Source organism: Parus major, chromosome Z (genome assembly GCF_001522545.3).
Source record: "Parus major isolate Abel chromosome Z, Parus_major1.1, whole genome shotgun sequence".
NCBI classification, from domain to species: domain Eukaryota; kingdom Metazoa; phylum Chordata; class Aves; order Passeriformes; family Paridae; genus Parus; species Parus major.
This window is the reverse complement of record NC_031799.1, coordinates 30889773-30907892: the sequence shown is the minus strand read 5'-3', so window position 1 is coordinate 30907892 and position 18120 is coordinate 30889773. Positions and strand designations below refer to the sequence as shown.

Here is an 18120-nt window from a genome sequence, read left to right as displayed (position 1 = left end):
TTCTGTGTTTCAAAACCCTGATTCTAATGACGAGGCTGTTAATATTTCCTGAAGACCAAGTTTCAAGATTTTAGCAAAAGCAGGACAGAGAATATCCTGATGTTGTAAAATGAATGTCTAACTTTGATTTAGGTGGATCATTTGGACAAAATGGCACCAAAAATCATTCATCTCCATTGCTTTTCTGATGTGGAACTGCTGAAGAATGGCAATTATGGGATCTATATTACTGCCAAGAACCTGAAGGCATCTGACCCCAATACAGAAGATGACAAAATAATTTTTAAGATTTTGCGAGGTCCTCATTATGGCTACCTGGAAAATGTAACAACAGGTGATTTCTTTCATAATCTCTGTTTTGGGCCATACCAGAACAAATTTCAAGTCCTATCCTGTTAATGTTTGCTTGATAGAGAGAATCAAAATTTCTTAGCAAACTTTGGGCAAAGTTTGACTGTAGTAACAAAATTTTTGCAATGAAACCTGAGCCTTAAGTTTGTTATAAGTCCTCAAAGAGTTTGAGATAATTTTTAATAGCTGCTGTTGAGAAATGTTTTTATTTCTACCAAGGAAAAAAAAAGATTATTATTGAATTTGGCCTTTTGATAAACAGGTTACACGTGAAGAAATTGGTGGGGGCTTATAATGAACAGATGTTTCTGTTCAGCTATAAACCTGTATTTCTCTAAATTCAGATTCTTAACAAAAAGAAAAGAGTCAATATTAACAATGTGGTTCTTATTATCAGGCTTTTGGTTACCTGAGTATACTCGTCTTTCCTAGGTGGATTCATTCAGGAAGGATTTAGCCAAAAGGATTTAAACAGCAAAATCATACTTTATGTCATCAACCAATCACAAGAAGTGAATTCAGACAACTTGGAGTTTCAGGTGACAGATGCCAGTGGAAACTCTGCAGCACCCCAAAGGTAGCTCCACTCCTTGGTGATACGGGCTGTGTGCACTGTGCTCGCTGTCCCCTGGGGCAGATGAACAGGTGCTGGGCTGGAAACCATGCAGACATGGGCAATGTAACCTGCCATTGCTTTTGTTGGGGTAGAGGAGGTGAAATACACCCCTCAAGAAGGTGAAATACGAGGGGTGAGCTCCAGGTTAGCCTGTGTCACAGTTCTCAAGGGCCTTCAGGGGCTCCCTGGGAAACATACTGCATTTAGTGGAAGTTGGACATTTGGAGAGCTGGGATGCTGTGTGCTGAAGGATGGGAGTACTGCTTCATGAACGTAGTCCTGCAGCTGCAGGTCACTCTTGCCCTTAGCTGATGGCAATGCATTTTTTGCAAGCTTGAGACTACAACGGAAGGGATGCTCTCAAATGACAAAGCTGTGAGCGCCATATTTCTGCAAAAGAGCGCTGAAAGAAGGTGGAAATCACACAGCATCTTCTTTGTCATCTGCTGCATGTATTAAGCATACTTCCCACCACCTCCTTGTATGTACATATGATAAGCTTCATGTAGAAAAATTAGAATATCATCCAAACTGTGCTTTGGTGATAAAAGCCGTAAGTGTGAGTAGCTCCTTAGTAGAGGCAGTGCTTCTCTTTATTTCTGAAAATAGGGCTAAATGTGCAAACAACTTATTTAATCAGAAGAAATTGGGGAAAAAAACCCAACAACAATGTAGTTTTTCTGGGCTAAACTTGCTATTCACAAACCAGGACTCATGGTAAAGAAAGAGGAGCAGAGAGCTGTACCTAGGGGCAGAGCATTTCCCTTCACACTGGAGAGAGAACAAGGACTGAGCTGAGCTGGAGGCAGCATTTATGTGCTGTGCCAAGAGATGTCCCTATACACAAACACATCTGAGCATGGACAGCCCAGCTGCTCTGTGCTGGCTTGCAGATGAGCCAACATTAAAACCACCATTATGTGATGCCACTTCTCATGGGAAAGTGCAACTCCTTGTAAATTAATGGCAATGCTTTAGGAATTAATGGCACAGCTTTAGGAAAGAGAAAGCTCTTTTTGCAGAAAATAGGTGTTATAGTGAAGTTATCAGCTAGAAGAACAAATGGGAATTTTAGTGACAAAACATTATTTTAATACTGGATTTAAAAGCTTGTGAGATATTTTTCAGTTTAAGAATTTATCACCTACTGATCACTGTTTCAAAATACACAATTTATTGTCCATGTCCCAGCTTTTATTTGAATGCTGCTGGACTACATCTGGCACATCTATCTTTAGCAAAAATAAAGCAACACAGCTTCTAAATGTGTTTCCCACAAAATTAGCATCAGATAGAGGAGGACAGGAGGAAACTTCCACTGCTGACAGAACTAGTCACTGTGAAAGGCCTAGAAGTTTGTTTAGTAAAATTCAAATAGCTCAGCTTATTTTGCTTCTTCGCACTCTCATTCACCCCTCTCTGACTCTCACTAATTTTTATAATAGCTTTAAAAAAGGAAAGATCTTTGACCGTCCTGTGCAGCACACAATCTTCTGAAGTTCTGACACTGCCCTCATCCTCCATAAACAATACTAAAATTCAGTGCATAAGACACCTGGAATCAGATAGGGGAATGGTTGAAGAGTGAAGTATGCAGAGACTAAAGTAAGGGGAGGAGAGAAGGCCCTTGCACAGCGTCAGAAAAGTCCCAGGGCATACTCTGTATGCTGCAGGAGGAGAGTTAGGGAATAGAGGAAGGCAGATGGGTAGAAAGGAGGATATTGCTGAGAAAAGACTGGGAAGCAAGAGTATGATAAAACTCCAAGGCTAAAGGGAACCAGGATAAACAGTGATAACTTGTCTTCGCCTGTTGTTACGGACAAACTGCTCTTCTTAAAGTTACTGCAGAATTCCCCTGGCTGTGAAACAAGGCTCAAGTGTGGTTTAGGTATATCAGTGCTGGTCTGGAAGGTTTATTACTGCCTTTTCCTAATCAGTTAAATCACACAAATGTGTTGATTTGGAGACATAGACTCAGTATGTGTATTGGCTAAATCAGCAGTCGGGAGAGGGGGCTCCTCACACAGCCTCTGAGCAGCAGGGGCTGGGGGTGGCTGGCCAGGTGGCTTTGCTCTACATGCACATTCCTTTCTCTCCCACAGGCTGGAGCTGCGGTGGTCTCGAATTGAAATGCTGCAGACTGAATATGAGGTGTGTGAAAACATGGGAGTGGTGTCTCTGAAAATCACCAGGGCAGGACACTCGGGGGAGTCTGCCTTTATAACCATGAAGGTAAAGCCAAAAGCTAACAACCTAAATTAATAATAAGTGCAGCCTGTTGTTTTATTCCTCAGACATAAAGATAATTCAGTAATCATCAAAGAGGCCATGTGATTCAATTCATACTTACTGGAACACTGTCCTTGCTACTACAGATGGCTGAAACATTTCTGACAAAATTTCTTGAGCTTTGAGTAGAAACACTAATTAACCAAACCTGGAATGTTTTGGAGCAGCATTTCAGTATTGATCAAAAAACAGAGCAGGCAGTTTCCTCTGGCACTGTGTTCAGAAGCTTGGTTTCCAGGGTCTGCCACTTTAAAATCCAGGCTTTGGGCAATCTGGGGTCTTGGGGCTTTTGTTTTGCCTTCTCAGGCTGGAAGAGCCCAGGAGGTATAGGGCCTTCAGCTACACAGCCATGGCAGCCTTCTACATTTCTCCTCCTACTGCCCATAGCCTAGGAAAACCCTCTGTATCTTCAATGACTGCCTATGTCTTATGTCAAAAAGACTAGACTGAAAGCTGCAGGCTATAATTTTGTAAAACAGGTTTTGTGCAACTTGCCTTCACAAATTTTATATTTCCTCATGAAATGAAAATTCCAGTATTTTATCAGCTCCCCTAGCTAGAGAAATACCATTTTCCACCCTGATGGTTTCTCAGGGTTATAGCCCTAATGAGGAACATAATTTTGATTTTTCTTCTACTGAAGTTAGTGGGTATTCTGCTAATGATGCTGTCAGGGGCCATCCTGTCCTACCCTTCACAGACTCTGGTGATTCTACTCTAGCAGTCACTTGTAGAAAAGTCACTTGCAGTACAATTGACTCCAGCATCAAGAGCTGGAACACACACACAGTGTGGAAACTGGTATCCCCTGGTGCTTCCTTTGAAAATTCAGGGAGTTGCTGGAATCCCTATATTTACACATGTAGGGCTCACATCTATCCTAATGAGTCTTTGGGGATGACAGAAGGCTTTGTGTGAAAAACCTTCTTTCAAGATATCACAAAGGGCCAAATAGGAAAACATGGCCAGGTTGCTGCTGCTCTTGTGAGATGACAGGACGTGCTTGTCCAGGAGCCAGGTATGGCAGGGTACCCAGGCATGGTGAGCAGCAGGGTTACCTGGAGCTGTCAAGTCTGAGAGGGGAATGAGTAAAATTGTAAGATAGGGATTTTTTTTTAATTTTTTTTTTTTTTTATGAAGCATTTTCTAAGCCATAAGCAAGGACAGAATGACAGTTGCACATAAAGGTGGTTTATTCTTCAGGTCCTTATCTTTTTTCTCAGCCTGAGTATATGTATGGGTTGGCCTGTCTGTTTGAGATGTGCAAAGTACCTTCAGCACGCAGCAGAAGGAGTTCAGTGAAATGGGTCACAGCATGGCATTTACTGTTTGATTTCTTCTCAGGTCAATGAAATATCTGCTAGGCTGGGAAAGGACTTCACTGTGACTTCCTCCAAGCTTGTTCAGTTTGATCCAGGTACGAAATAGTGCACTGAACTAAAATTAATTCACTGATTCTGGAAGAGTAAACTCTTGCATTGGAGAGTGCAATCTTTTAAATATCTATAGCTAGAGAATCTGAATACTATTAAGACTTGGTTTCATTTTTTGGAAGCACTGTGGGCTTCTTTAGTGAATTTATATCCTTATTACTTAGCATGAGATTGCCTAGAGTCTTTTATATCAGTTAAAATATCAGAAGTGCTGAAATAATATCTCCTAATCTCCCAACAACTACGCTGGATAGGATTCACCCTGAGCTGAGCTGTGGCATGCTTTAAAGACTTCAGTCATTATAGGTAAAGCTCAGGACAAAAGTCAATTTTAGATAAAACTGAGAACAAGTTAGGTTATTCAAGATGTCCAAGGCCCTTTTTCATTGACATACAAGCCTGAAGGTACCCAGTAAAGACAAGGAAACAAGAAAAAACAATGCTAAGATTTGACTAGAAGGTTGAACTTCAATCTGACATAGTTTTGGGTCCATTTGTAGGTATTTTAAATAACTCTGCCATCTTTAAAGTTAAGCTTTTCAGATAAAAACCTTATGATATTTTCTTGAAAATCACAGTGGAAGTCCTAAGTCTATGCATTGCAGTGCAATTTTGCACATCTACAGCAGCTTTTTGTTACAGTGTATGCACTTCAACTGAATCATCATTGCCCAGGAACAAATTCAAACTAAATGTTATTTGGAAGAACAGCAGGAGCCCAGTCAGTCAATAGGAGCACAATAGCATACACAATCTACTCCATTCTAGCTGCAGACATGTTAATTAATCTATTTCTTTGACACCCTGATTGATTGAAATAGCACTTAAAGAGTAATTAAAATGTTTATTTCTGTTAGGAGTGTCAACCAAGATGTGGAATGTAGCAATTACCTATGATGGATTAGAGGAAGATGATGAAGTCTTTGAAGTAGTTCTGAACTCCCCTGTGAATGCTGTTCTTGGCACACAGACAAAAGCTGTAGTGAAAATTTTGGACTCAAAAGGAGGTATTCTGTTTTGATCTTCATGACTAAGAAGGTGGGACAATCTTGCCTGAGTAGCTACCTATTTTCAACCACAAGTTGTTCCTAACACTCATCATTAGATCAAACTGCCAAATATCTTTTTAGAAAAAAACAGGCTCAACAGTTGCAGGCTCTTTATTCACTCACAAAATCATATGCATCCTCTTAGGAAACATATTATGTTTAGGAAACATTTCTTTAGCATGGAGGAAGCAACAAGTACAAAATGAGAAAAGTGCCAGGAAAGAAATTACTTTTCATAAAATGAGTTCCCTTCTCATTTATTAAAGTGGGAAAAATTTGTTTTAGATCCATGAGAATTTTTTTCCAGTTATAATTTAGTTGTTACACAACCTCTAAAAGAGATTTACTATCCTCTCAAAAAAGGAACATAACAAATTAACCCATGTCTTAGCAATAGATTTTCCAATGCTTAAAAACTACAGTCTAGAACTTCACAGCAAAGATTTTAATCTTTGAAGTGTTGTGTTTTTCAGTGATGAAATGTGGTGTGCCTAAAATCAGATCAAAAAGGAAGCAACTGTAGAAACAGAAACATAAGAAAACTGTAGAAATAACTAGAAAAGCAGCTGCATCCTCTGGCCTCTGAAGAATGTTTTTTCTTCTGGTGTTTAGTGAAACAACATTTAAAATATCTATGTTGCAATGAATTAGGCTTCATGTTAAAAAAAGTCCCTTTAAATTTTCAGATTTGTTCTCTCCTAAACATTCCTAGTGTAAATTAGGTCTTAATTGATGCAATGATCTCATTGAACCAACAGTGTCCTGGATAAACAAGAAGAATCTTCTCTGGGCATGAAGTGCCATCTGTGGTAGTTAAAGATACCTGTATATTCATGGCCAAACCCCCCAGCATTTCAAAGCCCAATATAAGCATAAAACCAGGTATTTTCAGCAGATGCTTGGTTGAAATTCTGACCTGTGGGTAGACAGATGCATCACATATAAAATCTTATACAGGTACTAGTTGCAGTTATAGTTAACGACAACCCCAGAAATGAGGGTGACTGAACAAACAGCAAATCAACTACTTCAAGTGAAAGAATCATCCAGCTTTCAAGGACAAGCTGTTTATGTGCCCATGTCAACACAACCAGTTTTCTGCTCATGCAGTTAGAACTGACCATCTGCCATTTTTTATGCTTTCAGGTCAATGCAGCTATTCTCGTTCTTCTGGCCAAAGCAAGCATGACTTCTGGGGGAGAGGCACACTGTTTCCAGTTTCCTTGGGCTCCTCATCACCTTCCAGGCCTGGCAGTGTTTCCTTGGAAGGGATCCCACTGCCTCCATCCAAAGGGATGAGAGAGCACAGAGGGGACCTGCAGCAGGAGCACAGCCTGGCAAATCGGTCAAGGACCAGGCTGAGAGTAACTGGAAATGGCAGAATAGTAAGAAACTTCTCTAGTTCAGTGATGGACTGATAAGTGAGTTTATTGCGATGTGATATCTTCATTTAACTGCCATTTTCGTAGCAATTCTATCTGACCACATAGTAACTGCATGAGTTTGCTCTGAGTCAGACCTGGGGGCTATTTAAAAAAAAACTGTAAGAAAAAGCCAAAAACAAACCAAGCTGATTTTGAGGATCCATGTATTCAAGAGAGGAATAAAATCAAGACTTGGGGGAGGAAACAGGCATGAAGCAACTTCAGCAATTATGAAAATTCTAATCTTATAAAAACTATGAGTAAGTTAGAAGTTGTTGGAGCCAGGCAAATGTATAGAAGCTGTTCATCTGGCACTGAAGTTATAAAGCTGAAAATACTTAGCTTAAACAAGGAATTTGTATTTAAACCTTGCCCACTGATTCTCCTGCTTAAGCTATATTGATTTAGTTAGGTATTTAGTAACTTTTTGCTGTTGTGACCTTAAAAGTTACTGGAATCTGTTTTTATGAACATTAAATGTTACACACTGGATGGTACACTCTGTGCTTTTTAATAGCTTCTTTCAGAAATTATATGTTTCTATAGTAAAAGAGAAAGAACTAAACCCAAGACATGCTCTGCATGATGTATAACCTAGTAGTAAATATTGCATAGTCTTCTTGTTCTATGATGCATGAATATACCCATCTCATTCTGCTGTTCTATATTTTTCAGGTTCAGCCTTCATCTGTATTTAGAAATGAAACAGATGTGGTTTTCAAAGTAAGAGTATTATGGGTATTGGTTGAACATTTCCATTAATTCTTTCTGACTGTGCTCTTTCCAGGTTTTATAGCTCTTAATCATTTGTTATGTCCAATACTTATTTTTTCTATGTATCTTTATTTTATTTTGGTGTAATTTCACTTGATTTACAATAATTTTTATAATAATTAATTTTTATTATTTGTTTACTTAGTTTATTTAAGAGCTGCTTGTATGTACTAACCCTCTCTTTTCCTCTCCTGTTCTTGTGTGTGTGATACTGTAAAATGAAGCATCATGGGATTGTATCACTCAAAACAGAGGAAGACGCCTCCTTTGCTGAAACCAACAAGAAGGCACAACCACAGATAAATGTCATCTCCTCTAGGAAAACAGAAATCCCACAGGCTGATAAGGCAGAACTTGCAGTTCAACCAAGATCAAGACATAAGGTATGAAACTTTTTATCCATGGGCATTTTCACCGTCTATTTTCAGTCATGCTGTTTTCCAAAATTATTTAACACCTAGAAGAGTTTTCATGGCATAAAATTCTAGTATAAGACCTAATTAATCTGTTTCATTTCACTTGTTCTGTGTAATTATTTTCATTCAAATGTTCAAATGGCATTTTCTCATTCCAGCACTTTTACTCTTTTCAAAAGGCTTGTATACCAGATTTAAAGGGTCTCTTGCATTATGAAGAAAGCACAAAGAAGTTATTTCAGTATGATGGGATAACATGGAAATTCTGGAATTCCCAAAGCATATAAAAATGTAGCCATGTATAGGTGTCTACATCAGAGCATGGTATTTAGGACTGGGGATACCCTAAAGCAGACGACCTTCCTGTAACTATTATTTACTCAAACAGGGAATAAATGTTATCCAGATTCAGGTTTGCTTCCAGCAGAAACATAAGTTTCCCAGGAATATGATGAAGACTTCAATGCTGCAGATGTCTTTCCTCTCTGTCATCCACAGTGCTCCTGGACGAACCACATGAGCACTAGTGACTTGGGGCTTGTGACAATGTGGGCATAACACAGTCAGTGAATGAAGTCTGTGGGGAGAACAGGTGGAATTAAGTAAAATAAACTTTCTTAGGTATTCTGTAAACATACATTCCCCCCCACCATTTAAGATGTCATGCTGAATTTTGTCACACTGCTTTCTCAGTACAGATTACAGGAGACGGAAAATGGTGTCCAAACTAATATAAAATGTTTAGAGGACTTTTTGACCTGAATACTACTATCACCATTAGAGCTACTAATTATAAATCTTAGGATCGTCTGTCAGGCATTATTTATTTAACTCATTTAAACAATACTGTAGCTTTATTTATAGACACCAAAGTTCATGCTTGGTTTGCATGAACTATTGCACAGACTATCTGTGCACAGAAAGAAGTCTCTTTTACCTCTTCCTCTTTTATTTTAGGAGATAACTATGAAGAAATGTCCCTCTGGATGGACTTATCATGAGGGCAGCTGCTACTTCCTGGTGGTGAATCACAAGGTCACCTGGAACACTGCTGCTCAGGCTTGCAGAGAACAGTAAGAGACCATCATGCATTTGCTGTGCACTGCTGTTGCCCTGAGCTGAATGCTGCTCTTGAGGCCAAATTTATTTGGATAAGCCCAGCTCTGGCTGCTCTGCACAGCTCCCCCCAAAAATTGAACGAATCCTGAGATTCAAACACAGTGGAAAATAGAAATATTAGTCTCATAATGTTTCAGGTGGTGATGCTATCTTAATCACAGCATGAATTCCTAAAGCTGTCCATCTGCAGTGAGGACACTTTCCTAATAGGAGAGTTAGTTTGGGAGAAGAAAAACTCAGAGTCAGGAGAGACTCAGAATTTCATCCTCTCTTACCCACCACTTCCTTGACACTACCCCCTCTTGATATAGCTGTGGTAAAATATTGTCAGCTCCTGTGTGCCTCACTGTATTCTTCTGAAGATGCAGCTTTGAAGATTCTGTAACTACTTGAAAACTTTTATATTCAATTTAACAGTGCATTTCTGACTGTTTAAGGATATAACAACAAAAACAATAATAATGAAAACAGTTGTCTCAAAGTAGGAGACAAAAAACCTGCCAGTCTTGTTTTCTGGACACTTGCTTTGAGATTTTGGCTGTAGGGGTATTAGGTTAGCACTGGAAAAGAGTGTTAGCAATGGTAACATGAAGCTTGTCCAAGGATAGCCATACTCTGTACCTTGCCTGGAATTGTGAGCACCAGGTTGAAAACCAATCTGAAAAACAGGAAGGGCTTAAACAAACCTCTACATTACTCCAGACCTCTCCATTACACCGAAGGAAAATTGAAGCAGGGAAGAGCTGGAAATTATAGAAACAGAGTATGTTCCGTAAGTAGTGGAAGGACATGCTGAATCATGGGCAAGCATGCATAACAAGCATTGATTCATTCCACTCAGTTATGCCAGATTATGTTGTCTTGGTAACATGCAAAAGAAAAGTCTTGATACTACTAGCTCCCAACTGATGGAAGATAGTCTTTACTAAAATGTAAATGTAATGTGCTCCTGTGAGTTCACCCCAAATATTATGTTATCACTTGGTTTACTTACAATTTCAGCTCCTGAAATTGTTTGTTATTATCTGCTTTTATTATGCTACTTATTAGCAAACAAAGCTATGAATTGTGAATATTTTATTTTTTTTCTGAAGGCTTTAACACTGAATTTATCTCTTGGAACCATATGTCACTCTACCAGGAGGTGTTTCCTATCTTCTAAAAAGTGTGATCTTTGTGACCCATATTTTTTGTAAGTGGTAGCTTCTCGATGAAGGCTATGGTGTGCAATATAGGCATTAACCTGAATAAAAGCAAATAAATGTAAACAACACTAGCTAAATGACAATGTTAAAAATCAAGGCGTATCACTGAATCCACAAGGAAATGAGTCCTAGGGCAGTGCTAATTCAATTAATGTCATACTAGCATGGACTAAGGAAGATTTATTACAGTAAATGGAGTACTCCTTGCCTCCATCTGGAACTGATTTACAAAAGTACAGCTCCAGGAACACGCTGAAATGTGGTACAAGAACGTAACTTATTACATTTAATCTTGTGCTTTTCTCCAGCTCCTCCAGCAATCATCACCACCAATAACTGCAGTGTTTCAGTTATTAATACTGATTCTATTGATGTTTAAATATTTACAACAGGGAAATAAAACTACCATGGAGGTAGGTCCTCAATTGTCAATAGATCAACAAACTAGATATTAAATGAAAATATTTGAATTGACTTTCAGTAAACCAGTAAAAAAAGTAAACTTTTTCCATGAAAAAAAGAATAATAATTTATTGCTACAAGAATGACATAATTTTAAGCCCCTGTTCATTTGTTTTGCTAGAATTTTTCTGTTATACAGAACAGGGAAAAGACCCCAAGCATTGTGAAAGTTGATTCACTAACAGTCTGCAAGTTTTTGAGACAACCTTGCAAACCTCAAAAAGCGTCCCTTTTTGAGACATCCTTGCAATCCTGACTTGATGGACTTGGGAGTTGGCTATACAAAAACTGTACAGCAGTAGGTAGGCTGAAAAGTGTCTGAAGAAGGGCCACAAAGATGATGAAAGGACAGTAAAGCCTGCCATGTGAAGAAAGAAGGCATAGGGGAACCCTTATAACCAAATTTCAGTATTTAGAGGGTAGCAGAAGATGGTGACTCTCTTTTTACAAGGAGTCACATAGAAAAGATGAATAGCCATGGGAAAAAGTTACTCCTGGGAAGATTCCAATTACATAGAAGGAAATTTTTTTTTCACTGTGAGATCAGCCTTTAGAAGACTCTCCCCAGGGAGATTCCCCAACATCAGATGCTTTTAAGGTTCACCTAGTTAGATTGCTGGTCCATCTCATGTGGACTGTCCTTTTGCCAAGAAAGGTTGGAATCAGATGATCCTTGAAGTTCCTTCCAACCTGATAGTCTGTGATTCTATTCCATCAAAGCCATGCTACCAATTTATTGTGGAAGTAGTTGTTGTCTGGACGTAACTACATATGCATGGGCTAATGCAAGCCTATTGGAGTTCTTGTTGACATATATTGTATACATCTGTTAGAGGTGGAATACAACGCTTTTCTTCAGTTCCCATGTACAGGGGTAGAAGCAGACAAAAATATGTGCTTGCCTTGATGCAAGTCTCTGTGTGTCAGTGTTAAACTGGAGATGGGGGAGGCAGACAGGGAGATCTCAGTTAATTGATGTGAAAATCTCGCACTGCTTCTAACCCTTCTCCAATTCATTGGAGAGAAAGGTGGTTTAAGAACTCATTTTTCTAGCTTTGTTTTTATGCATGAAGAGGCTCTTGGCAACGTGAAGAGAAGCATCTGGGGGATATTACGGCTGAGTGATCCCACAGCAGCCTGATTTAGAAGCAATTTTGATGATTTATGCCACAGCTCTTGTTTATCCAACAGGAACATGTCCTCCCCAAGGGTCAGTACAGCAGGGCTCACTCGTATGTGAGATGGTTTCACTTCTGCCACTGAAGGGATGGAAGAACTGGATATATAGAACCCACAGTTGTGTCTTTTGCCTTGTTAGTCATATTATACCTTTATCTTTTTTGAAGTTGAATATTTAATTTAAGCTAAAATATGATTAGATTTCAGGTCGTTTACTGCTAGCTGTGTAAGGCAGGACATGTTATTTTGTTTGATGGTTCTATATCAGTTATATGTGGCCTCAGTCCTTGGGAATCACAGGCAGAACCACATCTAAAGTAATATATTAGATTCTTCATAATGGTTCAGTGTTCTCTGGTGCAAAGCAGGACAGCAGCCCTCTTCTCCCAGTACTGGTTTGCTAACAAATATGGTTTAACTCATTGTGTGTTACTCCAGCAGAGGATCCCGGTACCTAGAGTCATTTTAAAGGCCTTGTTTACGCTGTCTGACTTTCAGCTGCTAGTCTGGAAGTGCAGGGCTCCTGTAAGCACTGCATCATGTCTGCCACACTCATCTGAATGTTCTGAATTACACGAGGTGTTGATACACTAGAAACCTATTTCAAGGTATCACATAGCTCCTTAGGTGACCAAACAAAAGGCTGATATAAGCACAGTCTTTCAGTCACCACCCCCACCACCCCCTTCACCATCAGTATAGGACACGGATTTACTACAGCAGTTCAAGTAAAATCCCATAGATACCTTTATACTTAGTCAAGTTGTTTTTGCCAATCTTAAATTTACCAAAATGATACAAGACTCTGAAATATATCACACAATTTAAAGGAAAATCAGTAAAGTCTTTGTGCTAAGTACTTTCTATATAATACTTCAAGGTCAAAAGCTACCCAAATTGTTTCCTTAATTTGTGCAACTGCTCTAAGATAAAGTATGCTCTTAACTAAATAAGAAAAATCATAAAGTATGCAGGAACAATTTTAAGTGGATGGTTTAGCCCAGAAAAAAGTGATGTGTGTGGGTTTATTGTAGCTTCTTTTGGTTACGGTTTGTCTGTTTTTGGTTTTTTTTTTTTTGTTTCTTTCCCTAATAAGGAATTATAACCTCTTATCTTGACTAATTTACATTAGGAAGTGTTAGAAGCAAACAACTCCATAAATAACCTTATCTAGTAATTTCCGGTGTCTGATGCTATGCCTCAAGGTTCAGTGAGTAGCACTATGGAAGTGCTGTGTTCTTTCAGGATGCTTCTCATTTCCCTGAAATACATAATCCCCCTAACTAGGTGTAACAATTAGAACAGTTGTTCCCTCTTCAGTACTGTGTTTCTTGAGCTGTACTTAGAAAGCACTCCTACAGAGAAAACATTAAACTACAACATAATTATTGCAGTGCTTTCCTTTCACAGCGATGAAGTTTCTCCCTGGTACATGGATTGAAGTCCGAAACTGTTATTGCTCAGACTATACCTGTATGTCATAAATGATAGAGCGTTTGCTGATACACACTGATGCTTTTTGGTTTCACATTTTCTAGGACAATCAGAAGTAAGATATGCTCACCTAAAGTAAATTACTTAGTTCCTGGGTTTTGAGTGTCCTTAAACAGAAGCCAGATAAAATGCTCCATTTTTGTTCTTGCTCACCTAGTAATGATACCACAGAAACTGCTGCACAAACCTCTTCTCAGGTCCATTGGGTCAGTGCAATCACATTCACTGTGAGGCAGAATGGAAGGCTGCTGCTAAAGCAGTTAGCCTGGGAGAACATCCTGAATTAACAATGCTTGCTTTTCTTGTCTGTAGAAGGTGGTGGAGTATGAAACTTCCCGGCAGTGTCTGTCAGTGTAACAGCTTTGTTCCTAGCTTACTGGAGAGTCTGTGCCTGGCAGATCTGCCCAGAAGGGTGGGACATACAGGCATGTCTCACCATGATGAGAGGCACAGCAGAAGCCCTGCTAACACCTTCACAGGGTGCAGATTTGGGGGCCTCTGCCACAGTGGGTGCACAATCCTGACCCCTACCAGACAGTGCTGAGGCTGTTCTGCCACACCTCTAGGTGAGGAGAGTGTACATCTGTATGTCAGCGTGATCTTACATGCAAGAATGCATGTGGGCTCTGGTGGCCCAGGAGCTCAGAGAGCCCCTGATGAGCCCCACATTACTGCACAGTGCTTGCCCCAGGGCAGCTATGATTGCAGGGTGAGGGCTAACCCCTGGCTGTCCTGCTGGCCTTGGCAGATCTACCATGCAGAGGGCAACTCCAACCCCTGCTGCTTTGGTTGGCCTGCAGGGATAATGGAGGAGGACTTTGCAGAAGGAGCATCCCCCCTCAGAAACACAATGAATTTATTTCATATCCTGATCTTGTGGGCCTAAATTAAGGAATAGTCCAGATTTCATGCAGTAAGGACCGTGCAGAATATTATGGATTACTGCTTTGAACTTCTCCTCATTTATGTCTTTCGTGCTTCCCTATCTTGCATGGCATCATAAGGAATCCATGGGATCAGTACTCTTAGAAGTCATACAGGGCAACAAAAGGAATGGAGCTCCAGGCATGGATCTCTAACTAGGCAGCAGGCTTAATGGTGGGCTTTCACTCTAATATCTATTCATGGTCTCCATAGTTGGCTCAAGTTGGCTATGCCATTCTTCAGGCCTGGTTGTTGCCCCAGGTCTTAAAGAACAGTCATCACTTCATCTGGGGCAATAGTGATCTTTTGTCTCTGTTATCTAGCAAAAGTAATAAAATTAAAGAAATCCTTATAGTACCATTTACTTATTCTGATGTTAAAAACATTTTTTTGCTCTCCTAAAATGTTTTTATGAGCAGTGTTTTTCGCTCTGGCCCTATCAACTGTCACCCAGGATATTCTGGGAGGCTGAAGGGGTTGGCATGACTTATAGACTGAGCAGCAATCAGAAATATGGGACAAAAGAAATGTCAGCAACAGAGGCTCAGCATCAGAGGGATGGCAACACCAGCTGTGACATGTAAAAAGGTGATATGATATCAATGCAAACACCAAGATGGATAAATAAGAAAGTGGAGCCACTGATGGCTGACAGTTCCCAGCAAATGTGAAGAATGACATATGTCCCTTAATGTCTGAAGATTTAGCCTGATCTCTACATGACTTAAGAGTAGCCTTAAGATAGGTGGTGCTTGTATGTTTGGTACTGGTTGGAAAACTTGTCAGTGGCAAGGCCACTCAGTGGCTAGGGTTTGCAAACTCTCCTTTGGAACAGGCACACCATAAGTACACACACAGAGCAGAGCTTATGCGTTGACTTAGTTCACAGTCTGCTTAATACAAACCACAGCTTCTCTCCAATCTGAACTAAATGTAGTCACTGCAGGCAGCCCTCTAAAAAATGCACTGCTTTTTCAGTCTTTTCAGATACCAAATTTCTTGTGATGAACAGGGGGACCTCATGGGATACCTGCATTTACTGTGTGCAGGTTCACAGGATGGAGAACCAGAATGCCTCAGCTGAAACCAAAAATTTTGAAGAGGATGAAAATGCAAACAAAAAAAGGGCTGAGATAGCAGGAGAGGAAGGAAATGGGGGGTGGTGGAGGGGGTGATTGATGTAACAGCCTGAGTGTTGATTTTAGAGAATGTGTGTGACAGGGGAGATTTAGATCAGATGGTGCTCAGGCACTGGAACAGCCTCCCCAGGGAAATGGTCACAGCACCAACCTGATAGAGTTCAAGAAGCATTTGGACAATGCTCTCAGGCTCATTTTGTGATTCTTGGGGCTGCCCTGTGCAGGGCCAATAATTAGTTTGATGATCTTTGTGCATCTTTTCCTCCTCAGGGCATTCTATGACTTTGTGATTATATGATTACTTCTCAAAACCACATTACCACTTAAATGTATTACCCAAAGCTTCAGTATTGTCAAAATATGATTTTAAAAAGATATCTCCTGCTCTACTACCAAATAGGTGAAGTTGTATCTTTCAGTGGCTTGGATTTCAGTGTAGGAAGTTTATTATTTCATGGAAAATAAGGTATAAAGAATTATACCAATAGTTTAAAACATGGTTTATGAGTATGAGGCACATATTTTCTGCACACATTTCCTTCAGTTGCCCAGCTGATTTATTTTTTCTGTTAGAAAAATCAGACTAGGACTTTGGTTCCTCCCCATGTAATCCACAATTTTATGACCTCATCTTAAGGTAATTAATTATTCCTTCATGCCAGTAAGTTGTGATTTTCCTGTGACTCATTATTTATATGCTTTATAATAGAATCGACATCCATTGTTGATAAGTTGATGGGAGCAGTCTGTCACTCTGTGGAATGCTAACTACTCTGTCCTCTCTTGCTGAGCCTAGATACCTGGGGAGTCTAACAAGTGTGGCTAATGAACAACATATGCGGTGGCTGTGGGACTTCAGTGGGAGGAGGCCCTTTTGGATAGGTAAGAATATTGGCTGCAAGTCCCCTCTGCAGGCTGCAGTTCCTGTATGTGTTGAAAAGCAGAAATGCTGCAGCTGTTCAAGCCAAGTTTTCAAACAATGTACTGTCCTCAAATTCTGCTGCTTTTATTATTTCAGTGCAAGGCATAAACCAAAAGCCATAATTTAGCTGGCTACTTTTATAAGTCTTTATCAAAAAGATGAGTTTATCATGATGTCTATTGCTGGACTATTTTTATCTTGAAACCTTTCCTATTTTGGCACAAGCTTGTGAAAGTAGTTCTGGTGCAGCTCCTTCAAATTTGTTTATCTCATCTTTCTTTTGACTGTTAGTTTATTTATCCATAATTCAGCTTTTTCTTTTGTTTTGTTTTAACTTAAATAATTATTTGTTCCTTCTAATTTAATGGTGTCATCTTGTGTAATTAATCTTGTTAATTAATTAGATGATAAGCTAAAGAACATTTAATCATAATTTTAGATTTATTAGACACTTTACATTTAATGACAACTGCAAAGAATTTGCATGGGTCTTCTTAGTACCTCCTTTCTGTGAATGACTGTCTTAGTTCATATACTAGAGCTACTGCTTTTATCTAACCCTTCTTGTTTCTGCTATACTGTCTTCAATTTGGCTCTTTTTCTTTGATTCTGAACTGCAATTATCAGGTGTTAGTATTTTTCTGAGATGGATCCACTAGGTAAACTAAATTAACTTCAAAAAACACAGTTTTGGATCATTTTTAATGGTATCATAATTCTGCTAACTTGAAAGAAATAAGCTTGTTTGACAAAGATAAAGACTACAAGATTCTTAATGCAAATTTCCTTATTATGGTCCCTCCTAAAATGACAGGTCATGTATGAAATTATATGCAACACATACTGATCTTAGTAACTCTAACGAGGCTAGGAGAAGGATAGTAACTCTGAGGAGGCTAGGGGAAAAGATATGATTTATACTGTACTAATTAACACAAGCTAATTTTACAGCTGTTAATTTAAACAGTGTAAACCCAGTCCACAAAGACTGCAGAATTTTATATTCAGAAGAAATCTGAAGGCATCTGATGCTGTCCAGACTCCTTGCTATTTCAAGTATCCAAAGAGAAACCTATGAGGTGATAGATGCATAATAGATGAAAGGAGAAAAAAACATTTTAGATATATGCTATTGAAGAAAAGTGTACTTTCCTTTATTCTTATGGCGCTAACTGTGATTAAAGTGGACTAATTAAATCATAAATTGTGTTTTGCTTGTCTTCTACCAGATGTTTTCTTTTTCTCTCAGCATGCAATTGTATGCATTTTTTAATTTTGAGCAACTTATAGAACAACATGACTCTCTTGACATCTGGCTCCAATG

The 18120-nt window shown here is 39.2% G+C and overlaps 1 protein-coding gene across 6 annotated transcripts in view; it reads left to right on the top strand.

The window, feature by feature from the left end:
* Positions 1 to 18120, top strand: part of FREM1 (FRAS1 related extracellular matrix 1) — a 65553-nt gene that overhangs the window by 43545 nt on the left and 3888 nt on the right. The window contains exons 26-35 of one of the 6 annotated variants that reach the window (XM_015615230.3): positions 133 to 334; positions 784 to 928; positions 3070 to 3199; positions 4601 to 4673; positions 5547 to 5696; positions 6885 to 7123; positions 7838 to 7885; positions 8161 to 8319; positions 9310 to 9425; positions 16671 to 16756. In XM_015615230.3, the coding sequence (XP_015470716.1) occupies positions 133 to 334; positions 784 to 928; positions 3070 to 3199; positions 4601 to 4673; positions 5547 to 5696; positions 6885 to 7123; positions 7838 to 7885; positions 8161 to 8319; positions 9310 to 9425; positions 16671 to 16756 (1348 nt within the window). The other 5 variants (XM_033520446.1, XR_001518913.1, XM_033520447.1 and 2 more) reach the window with 5 other exon arrangements.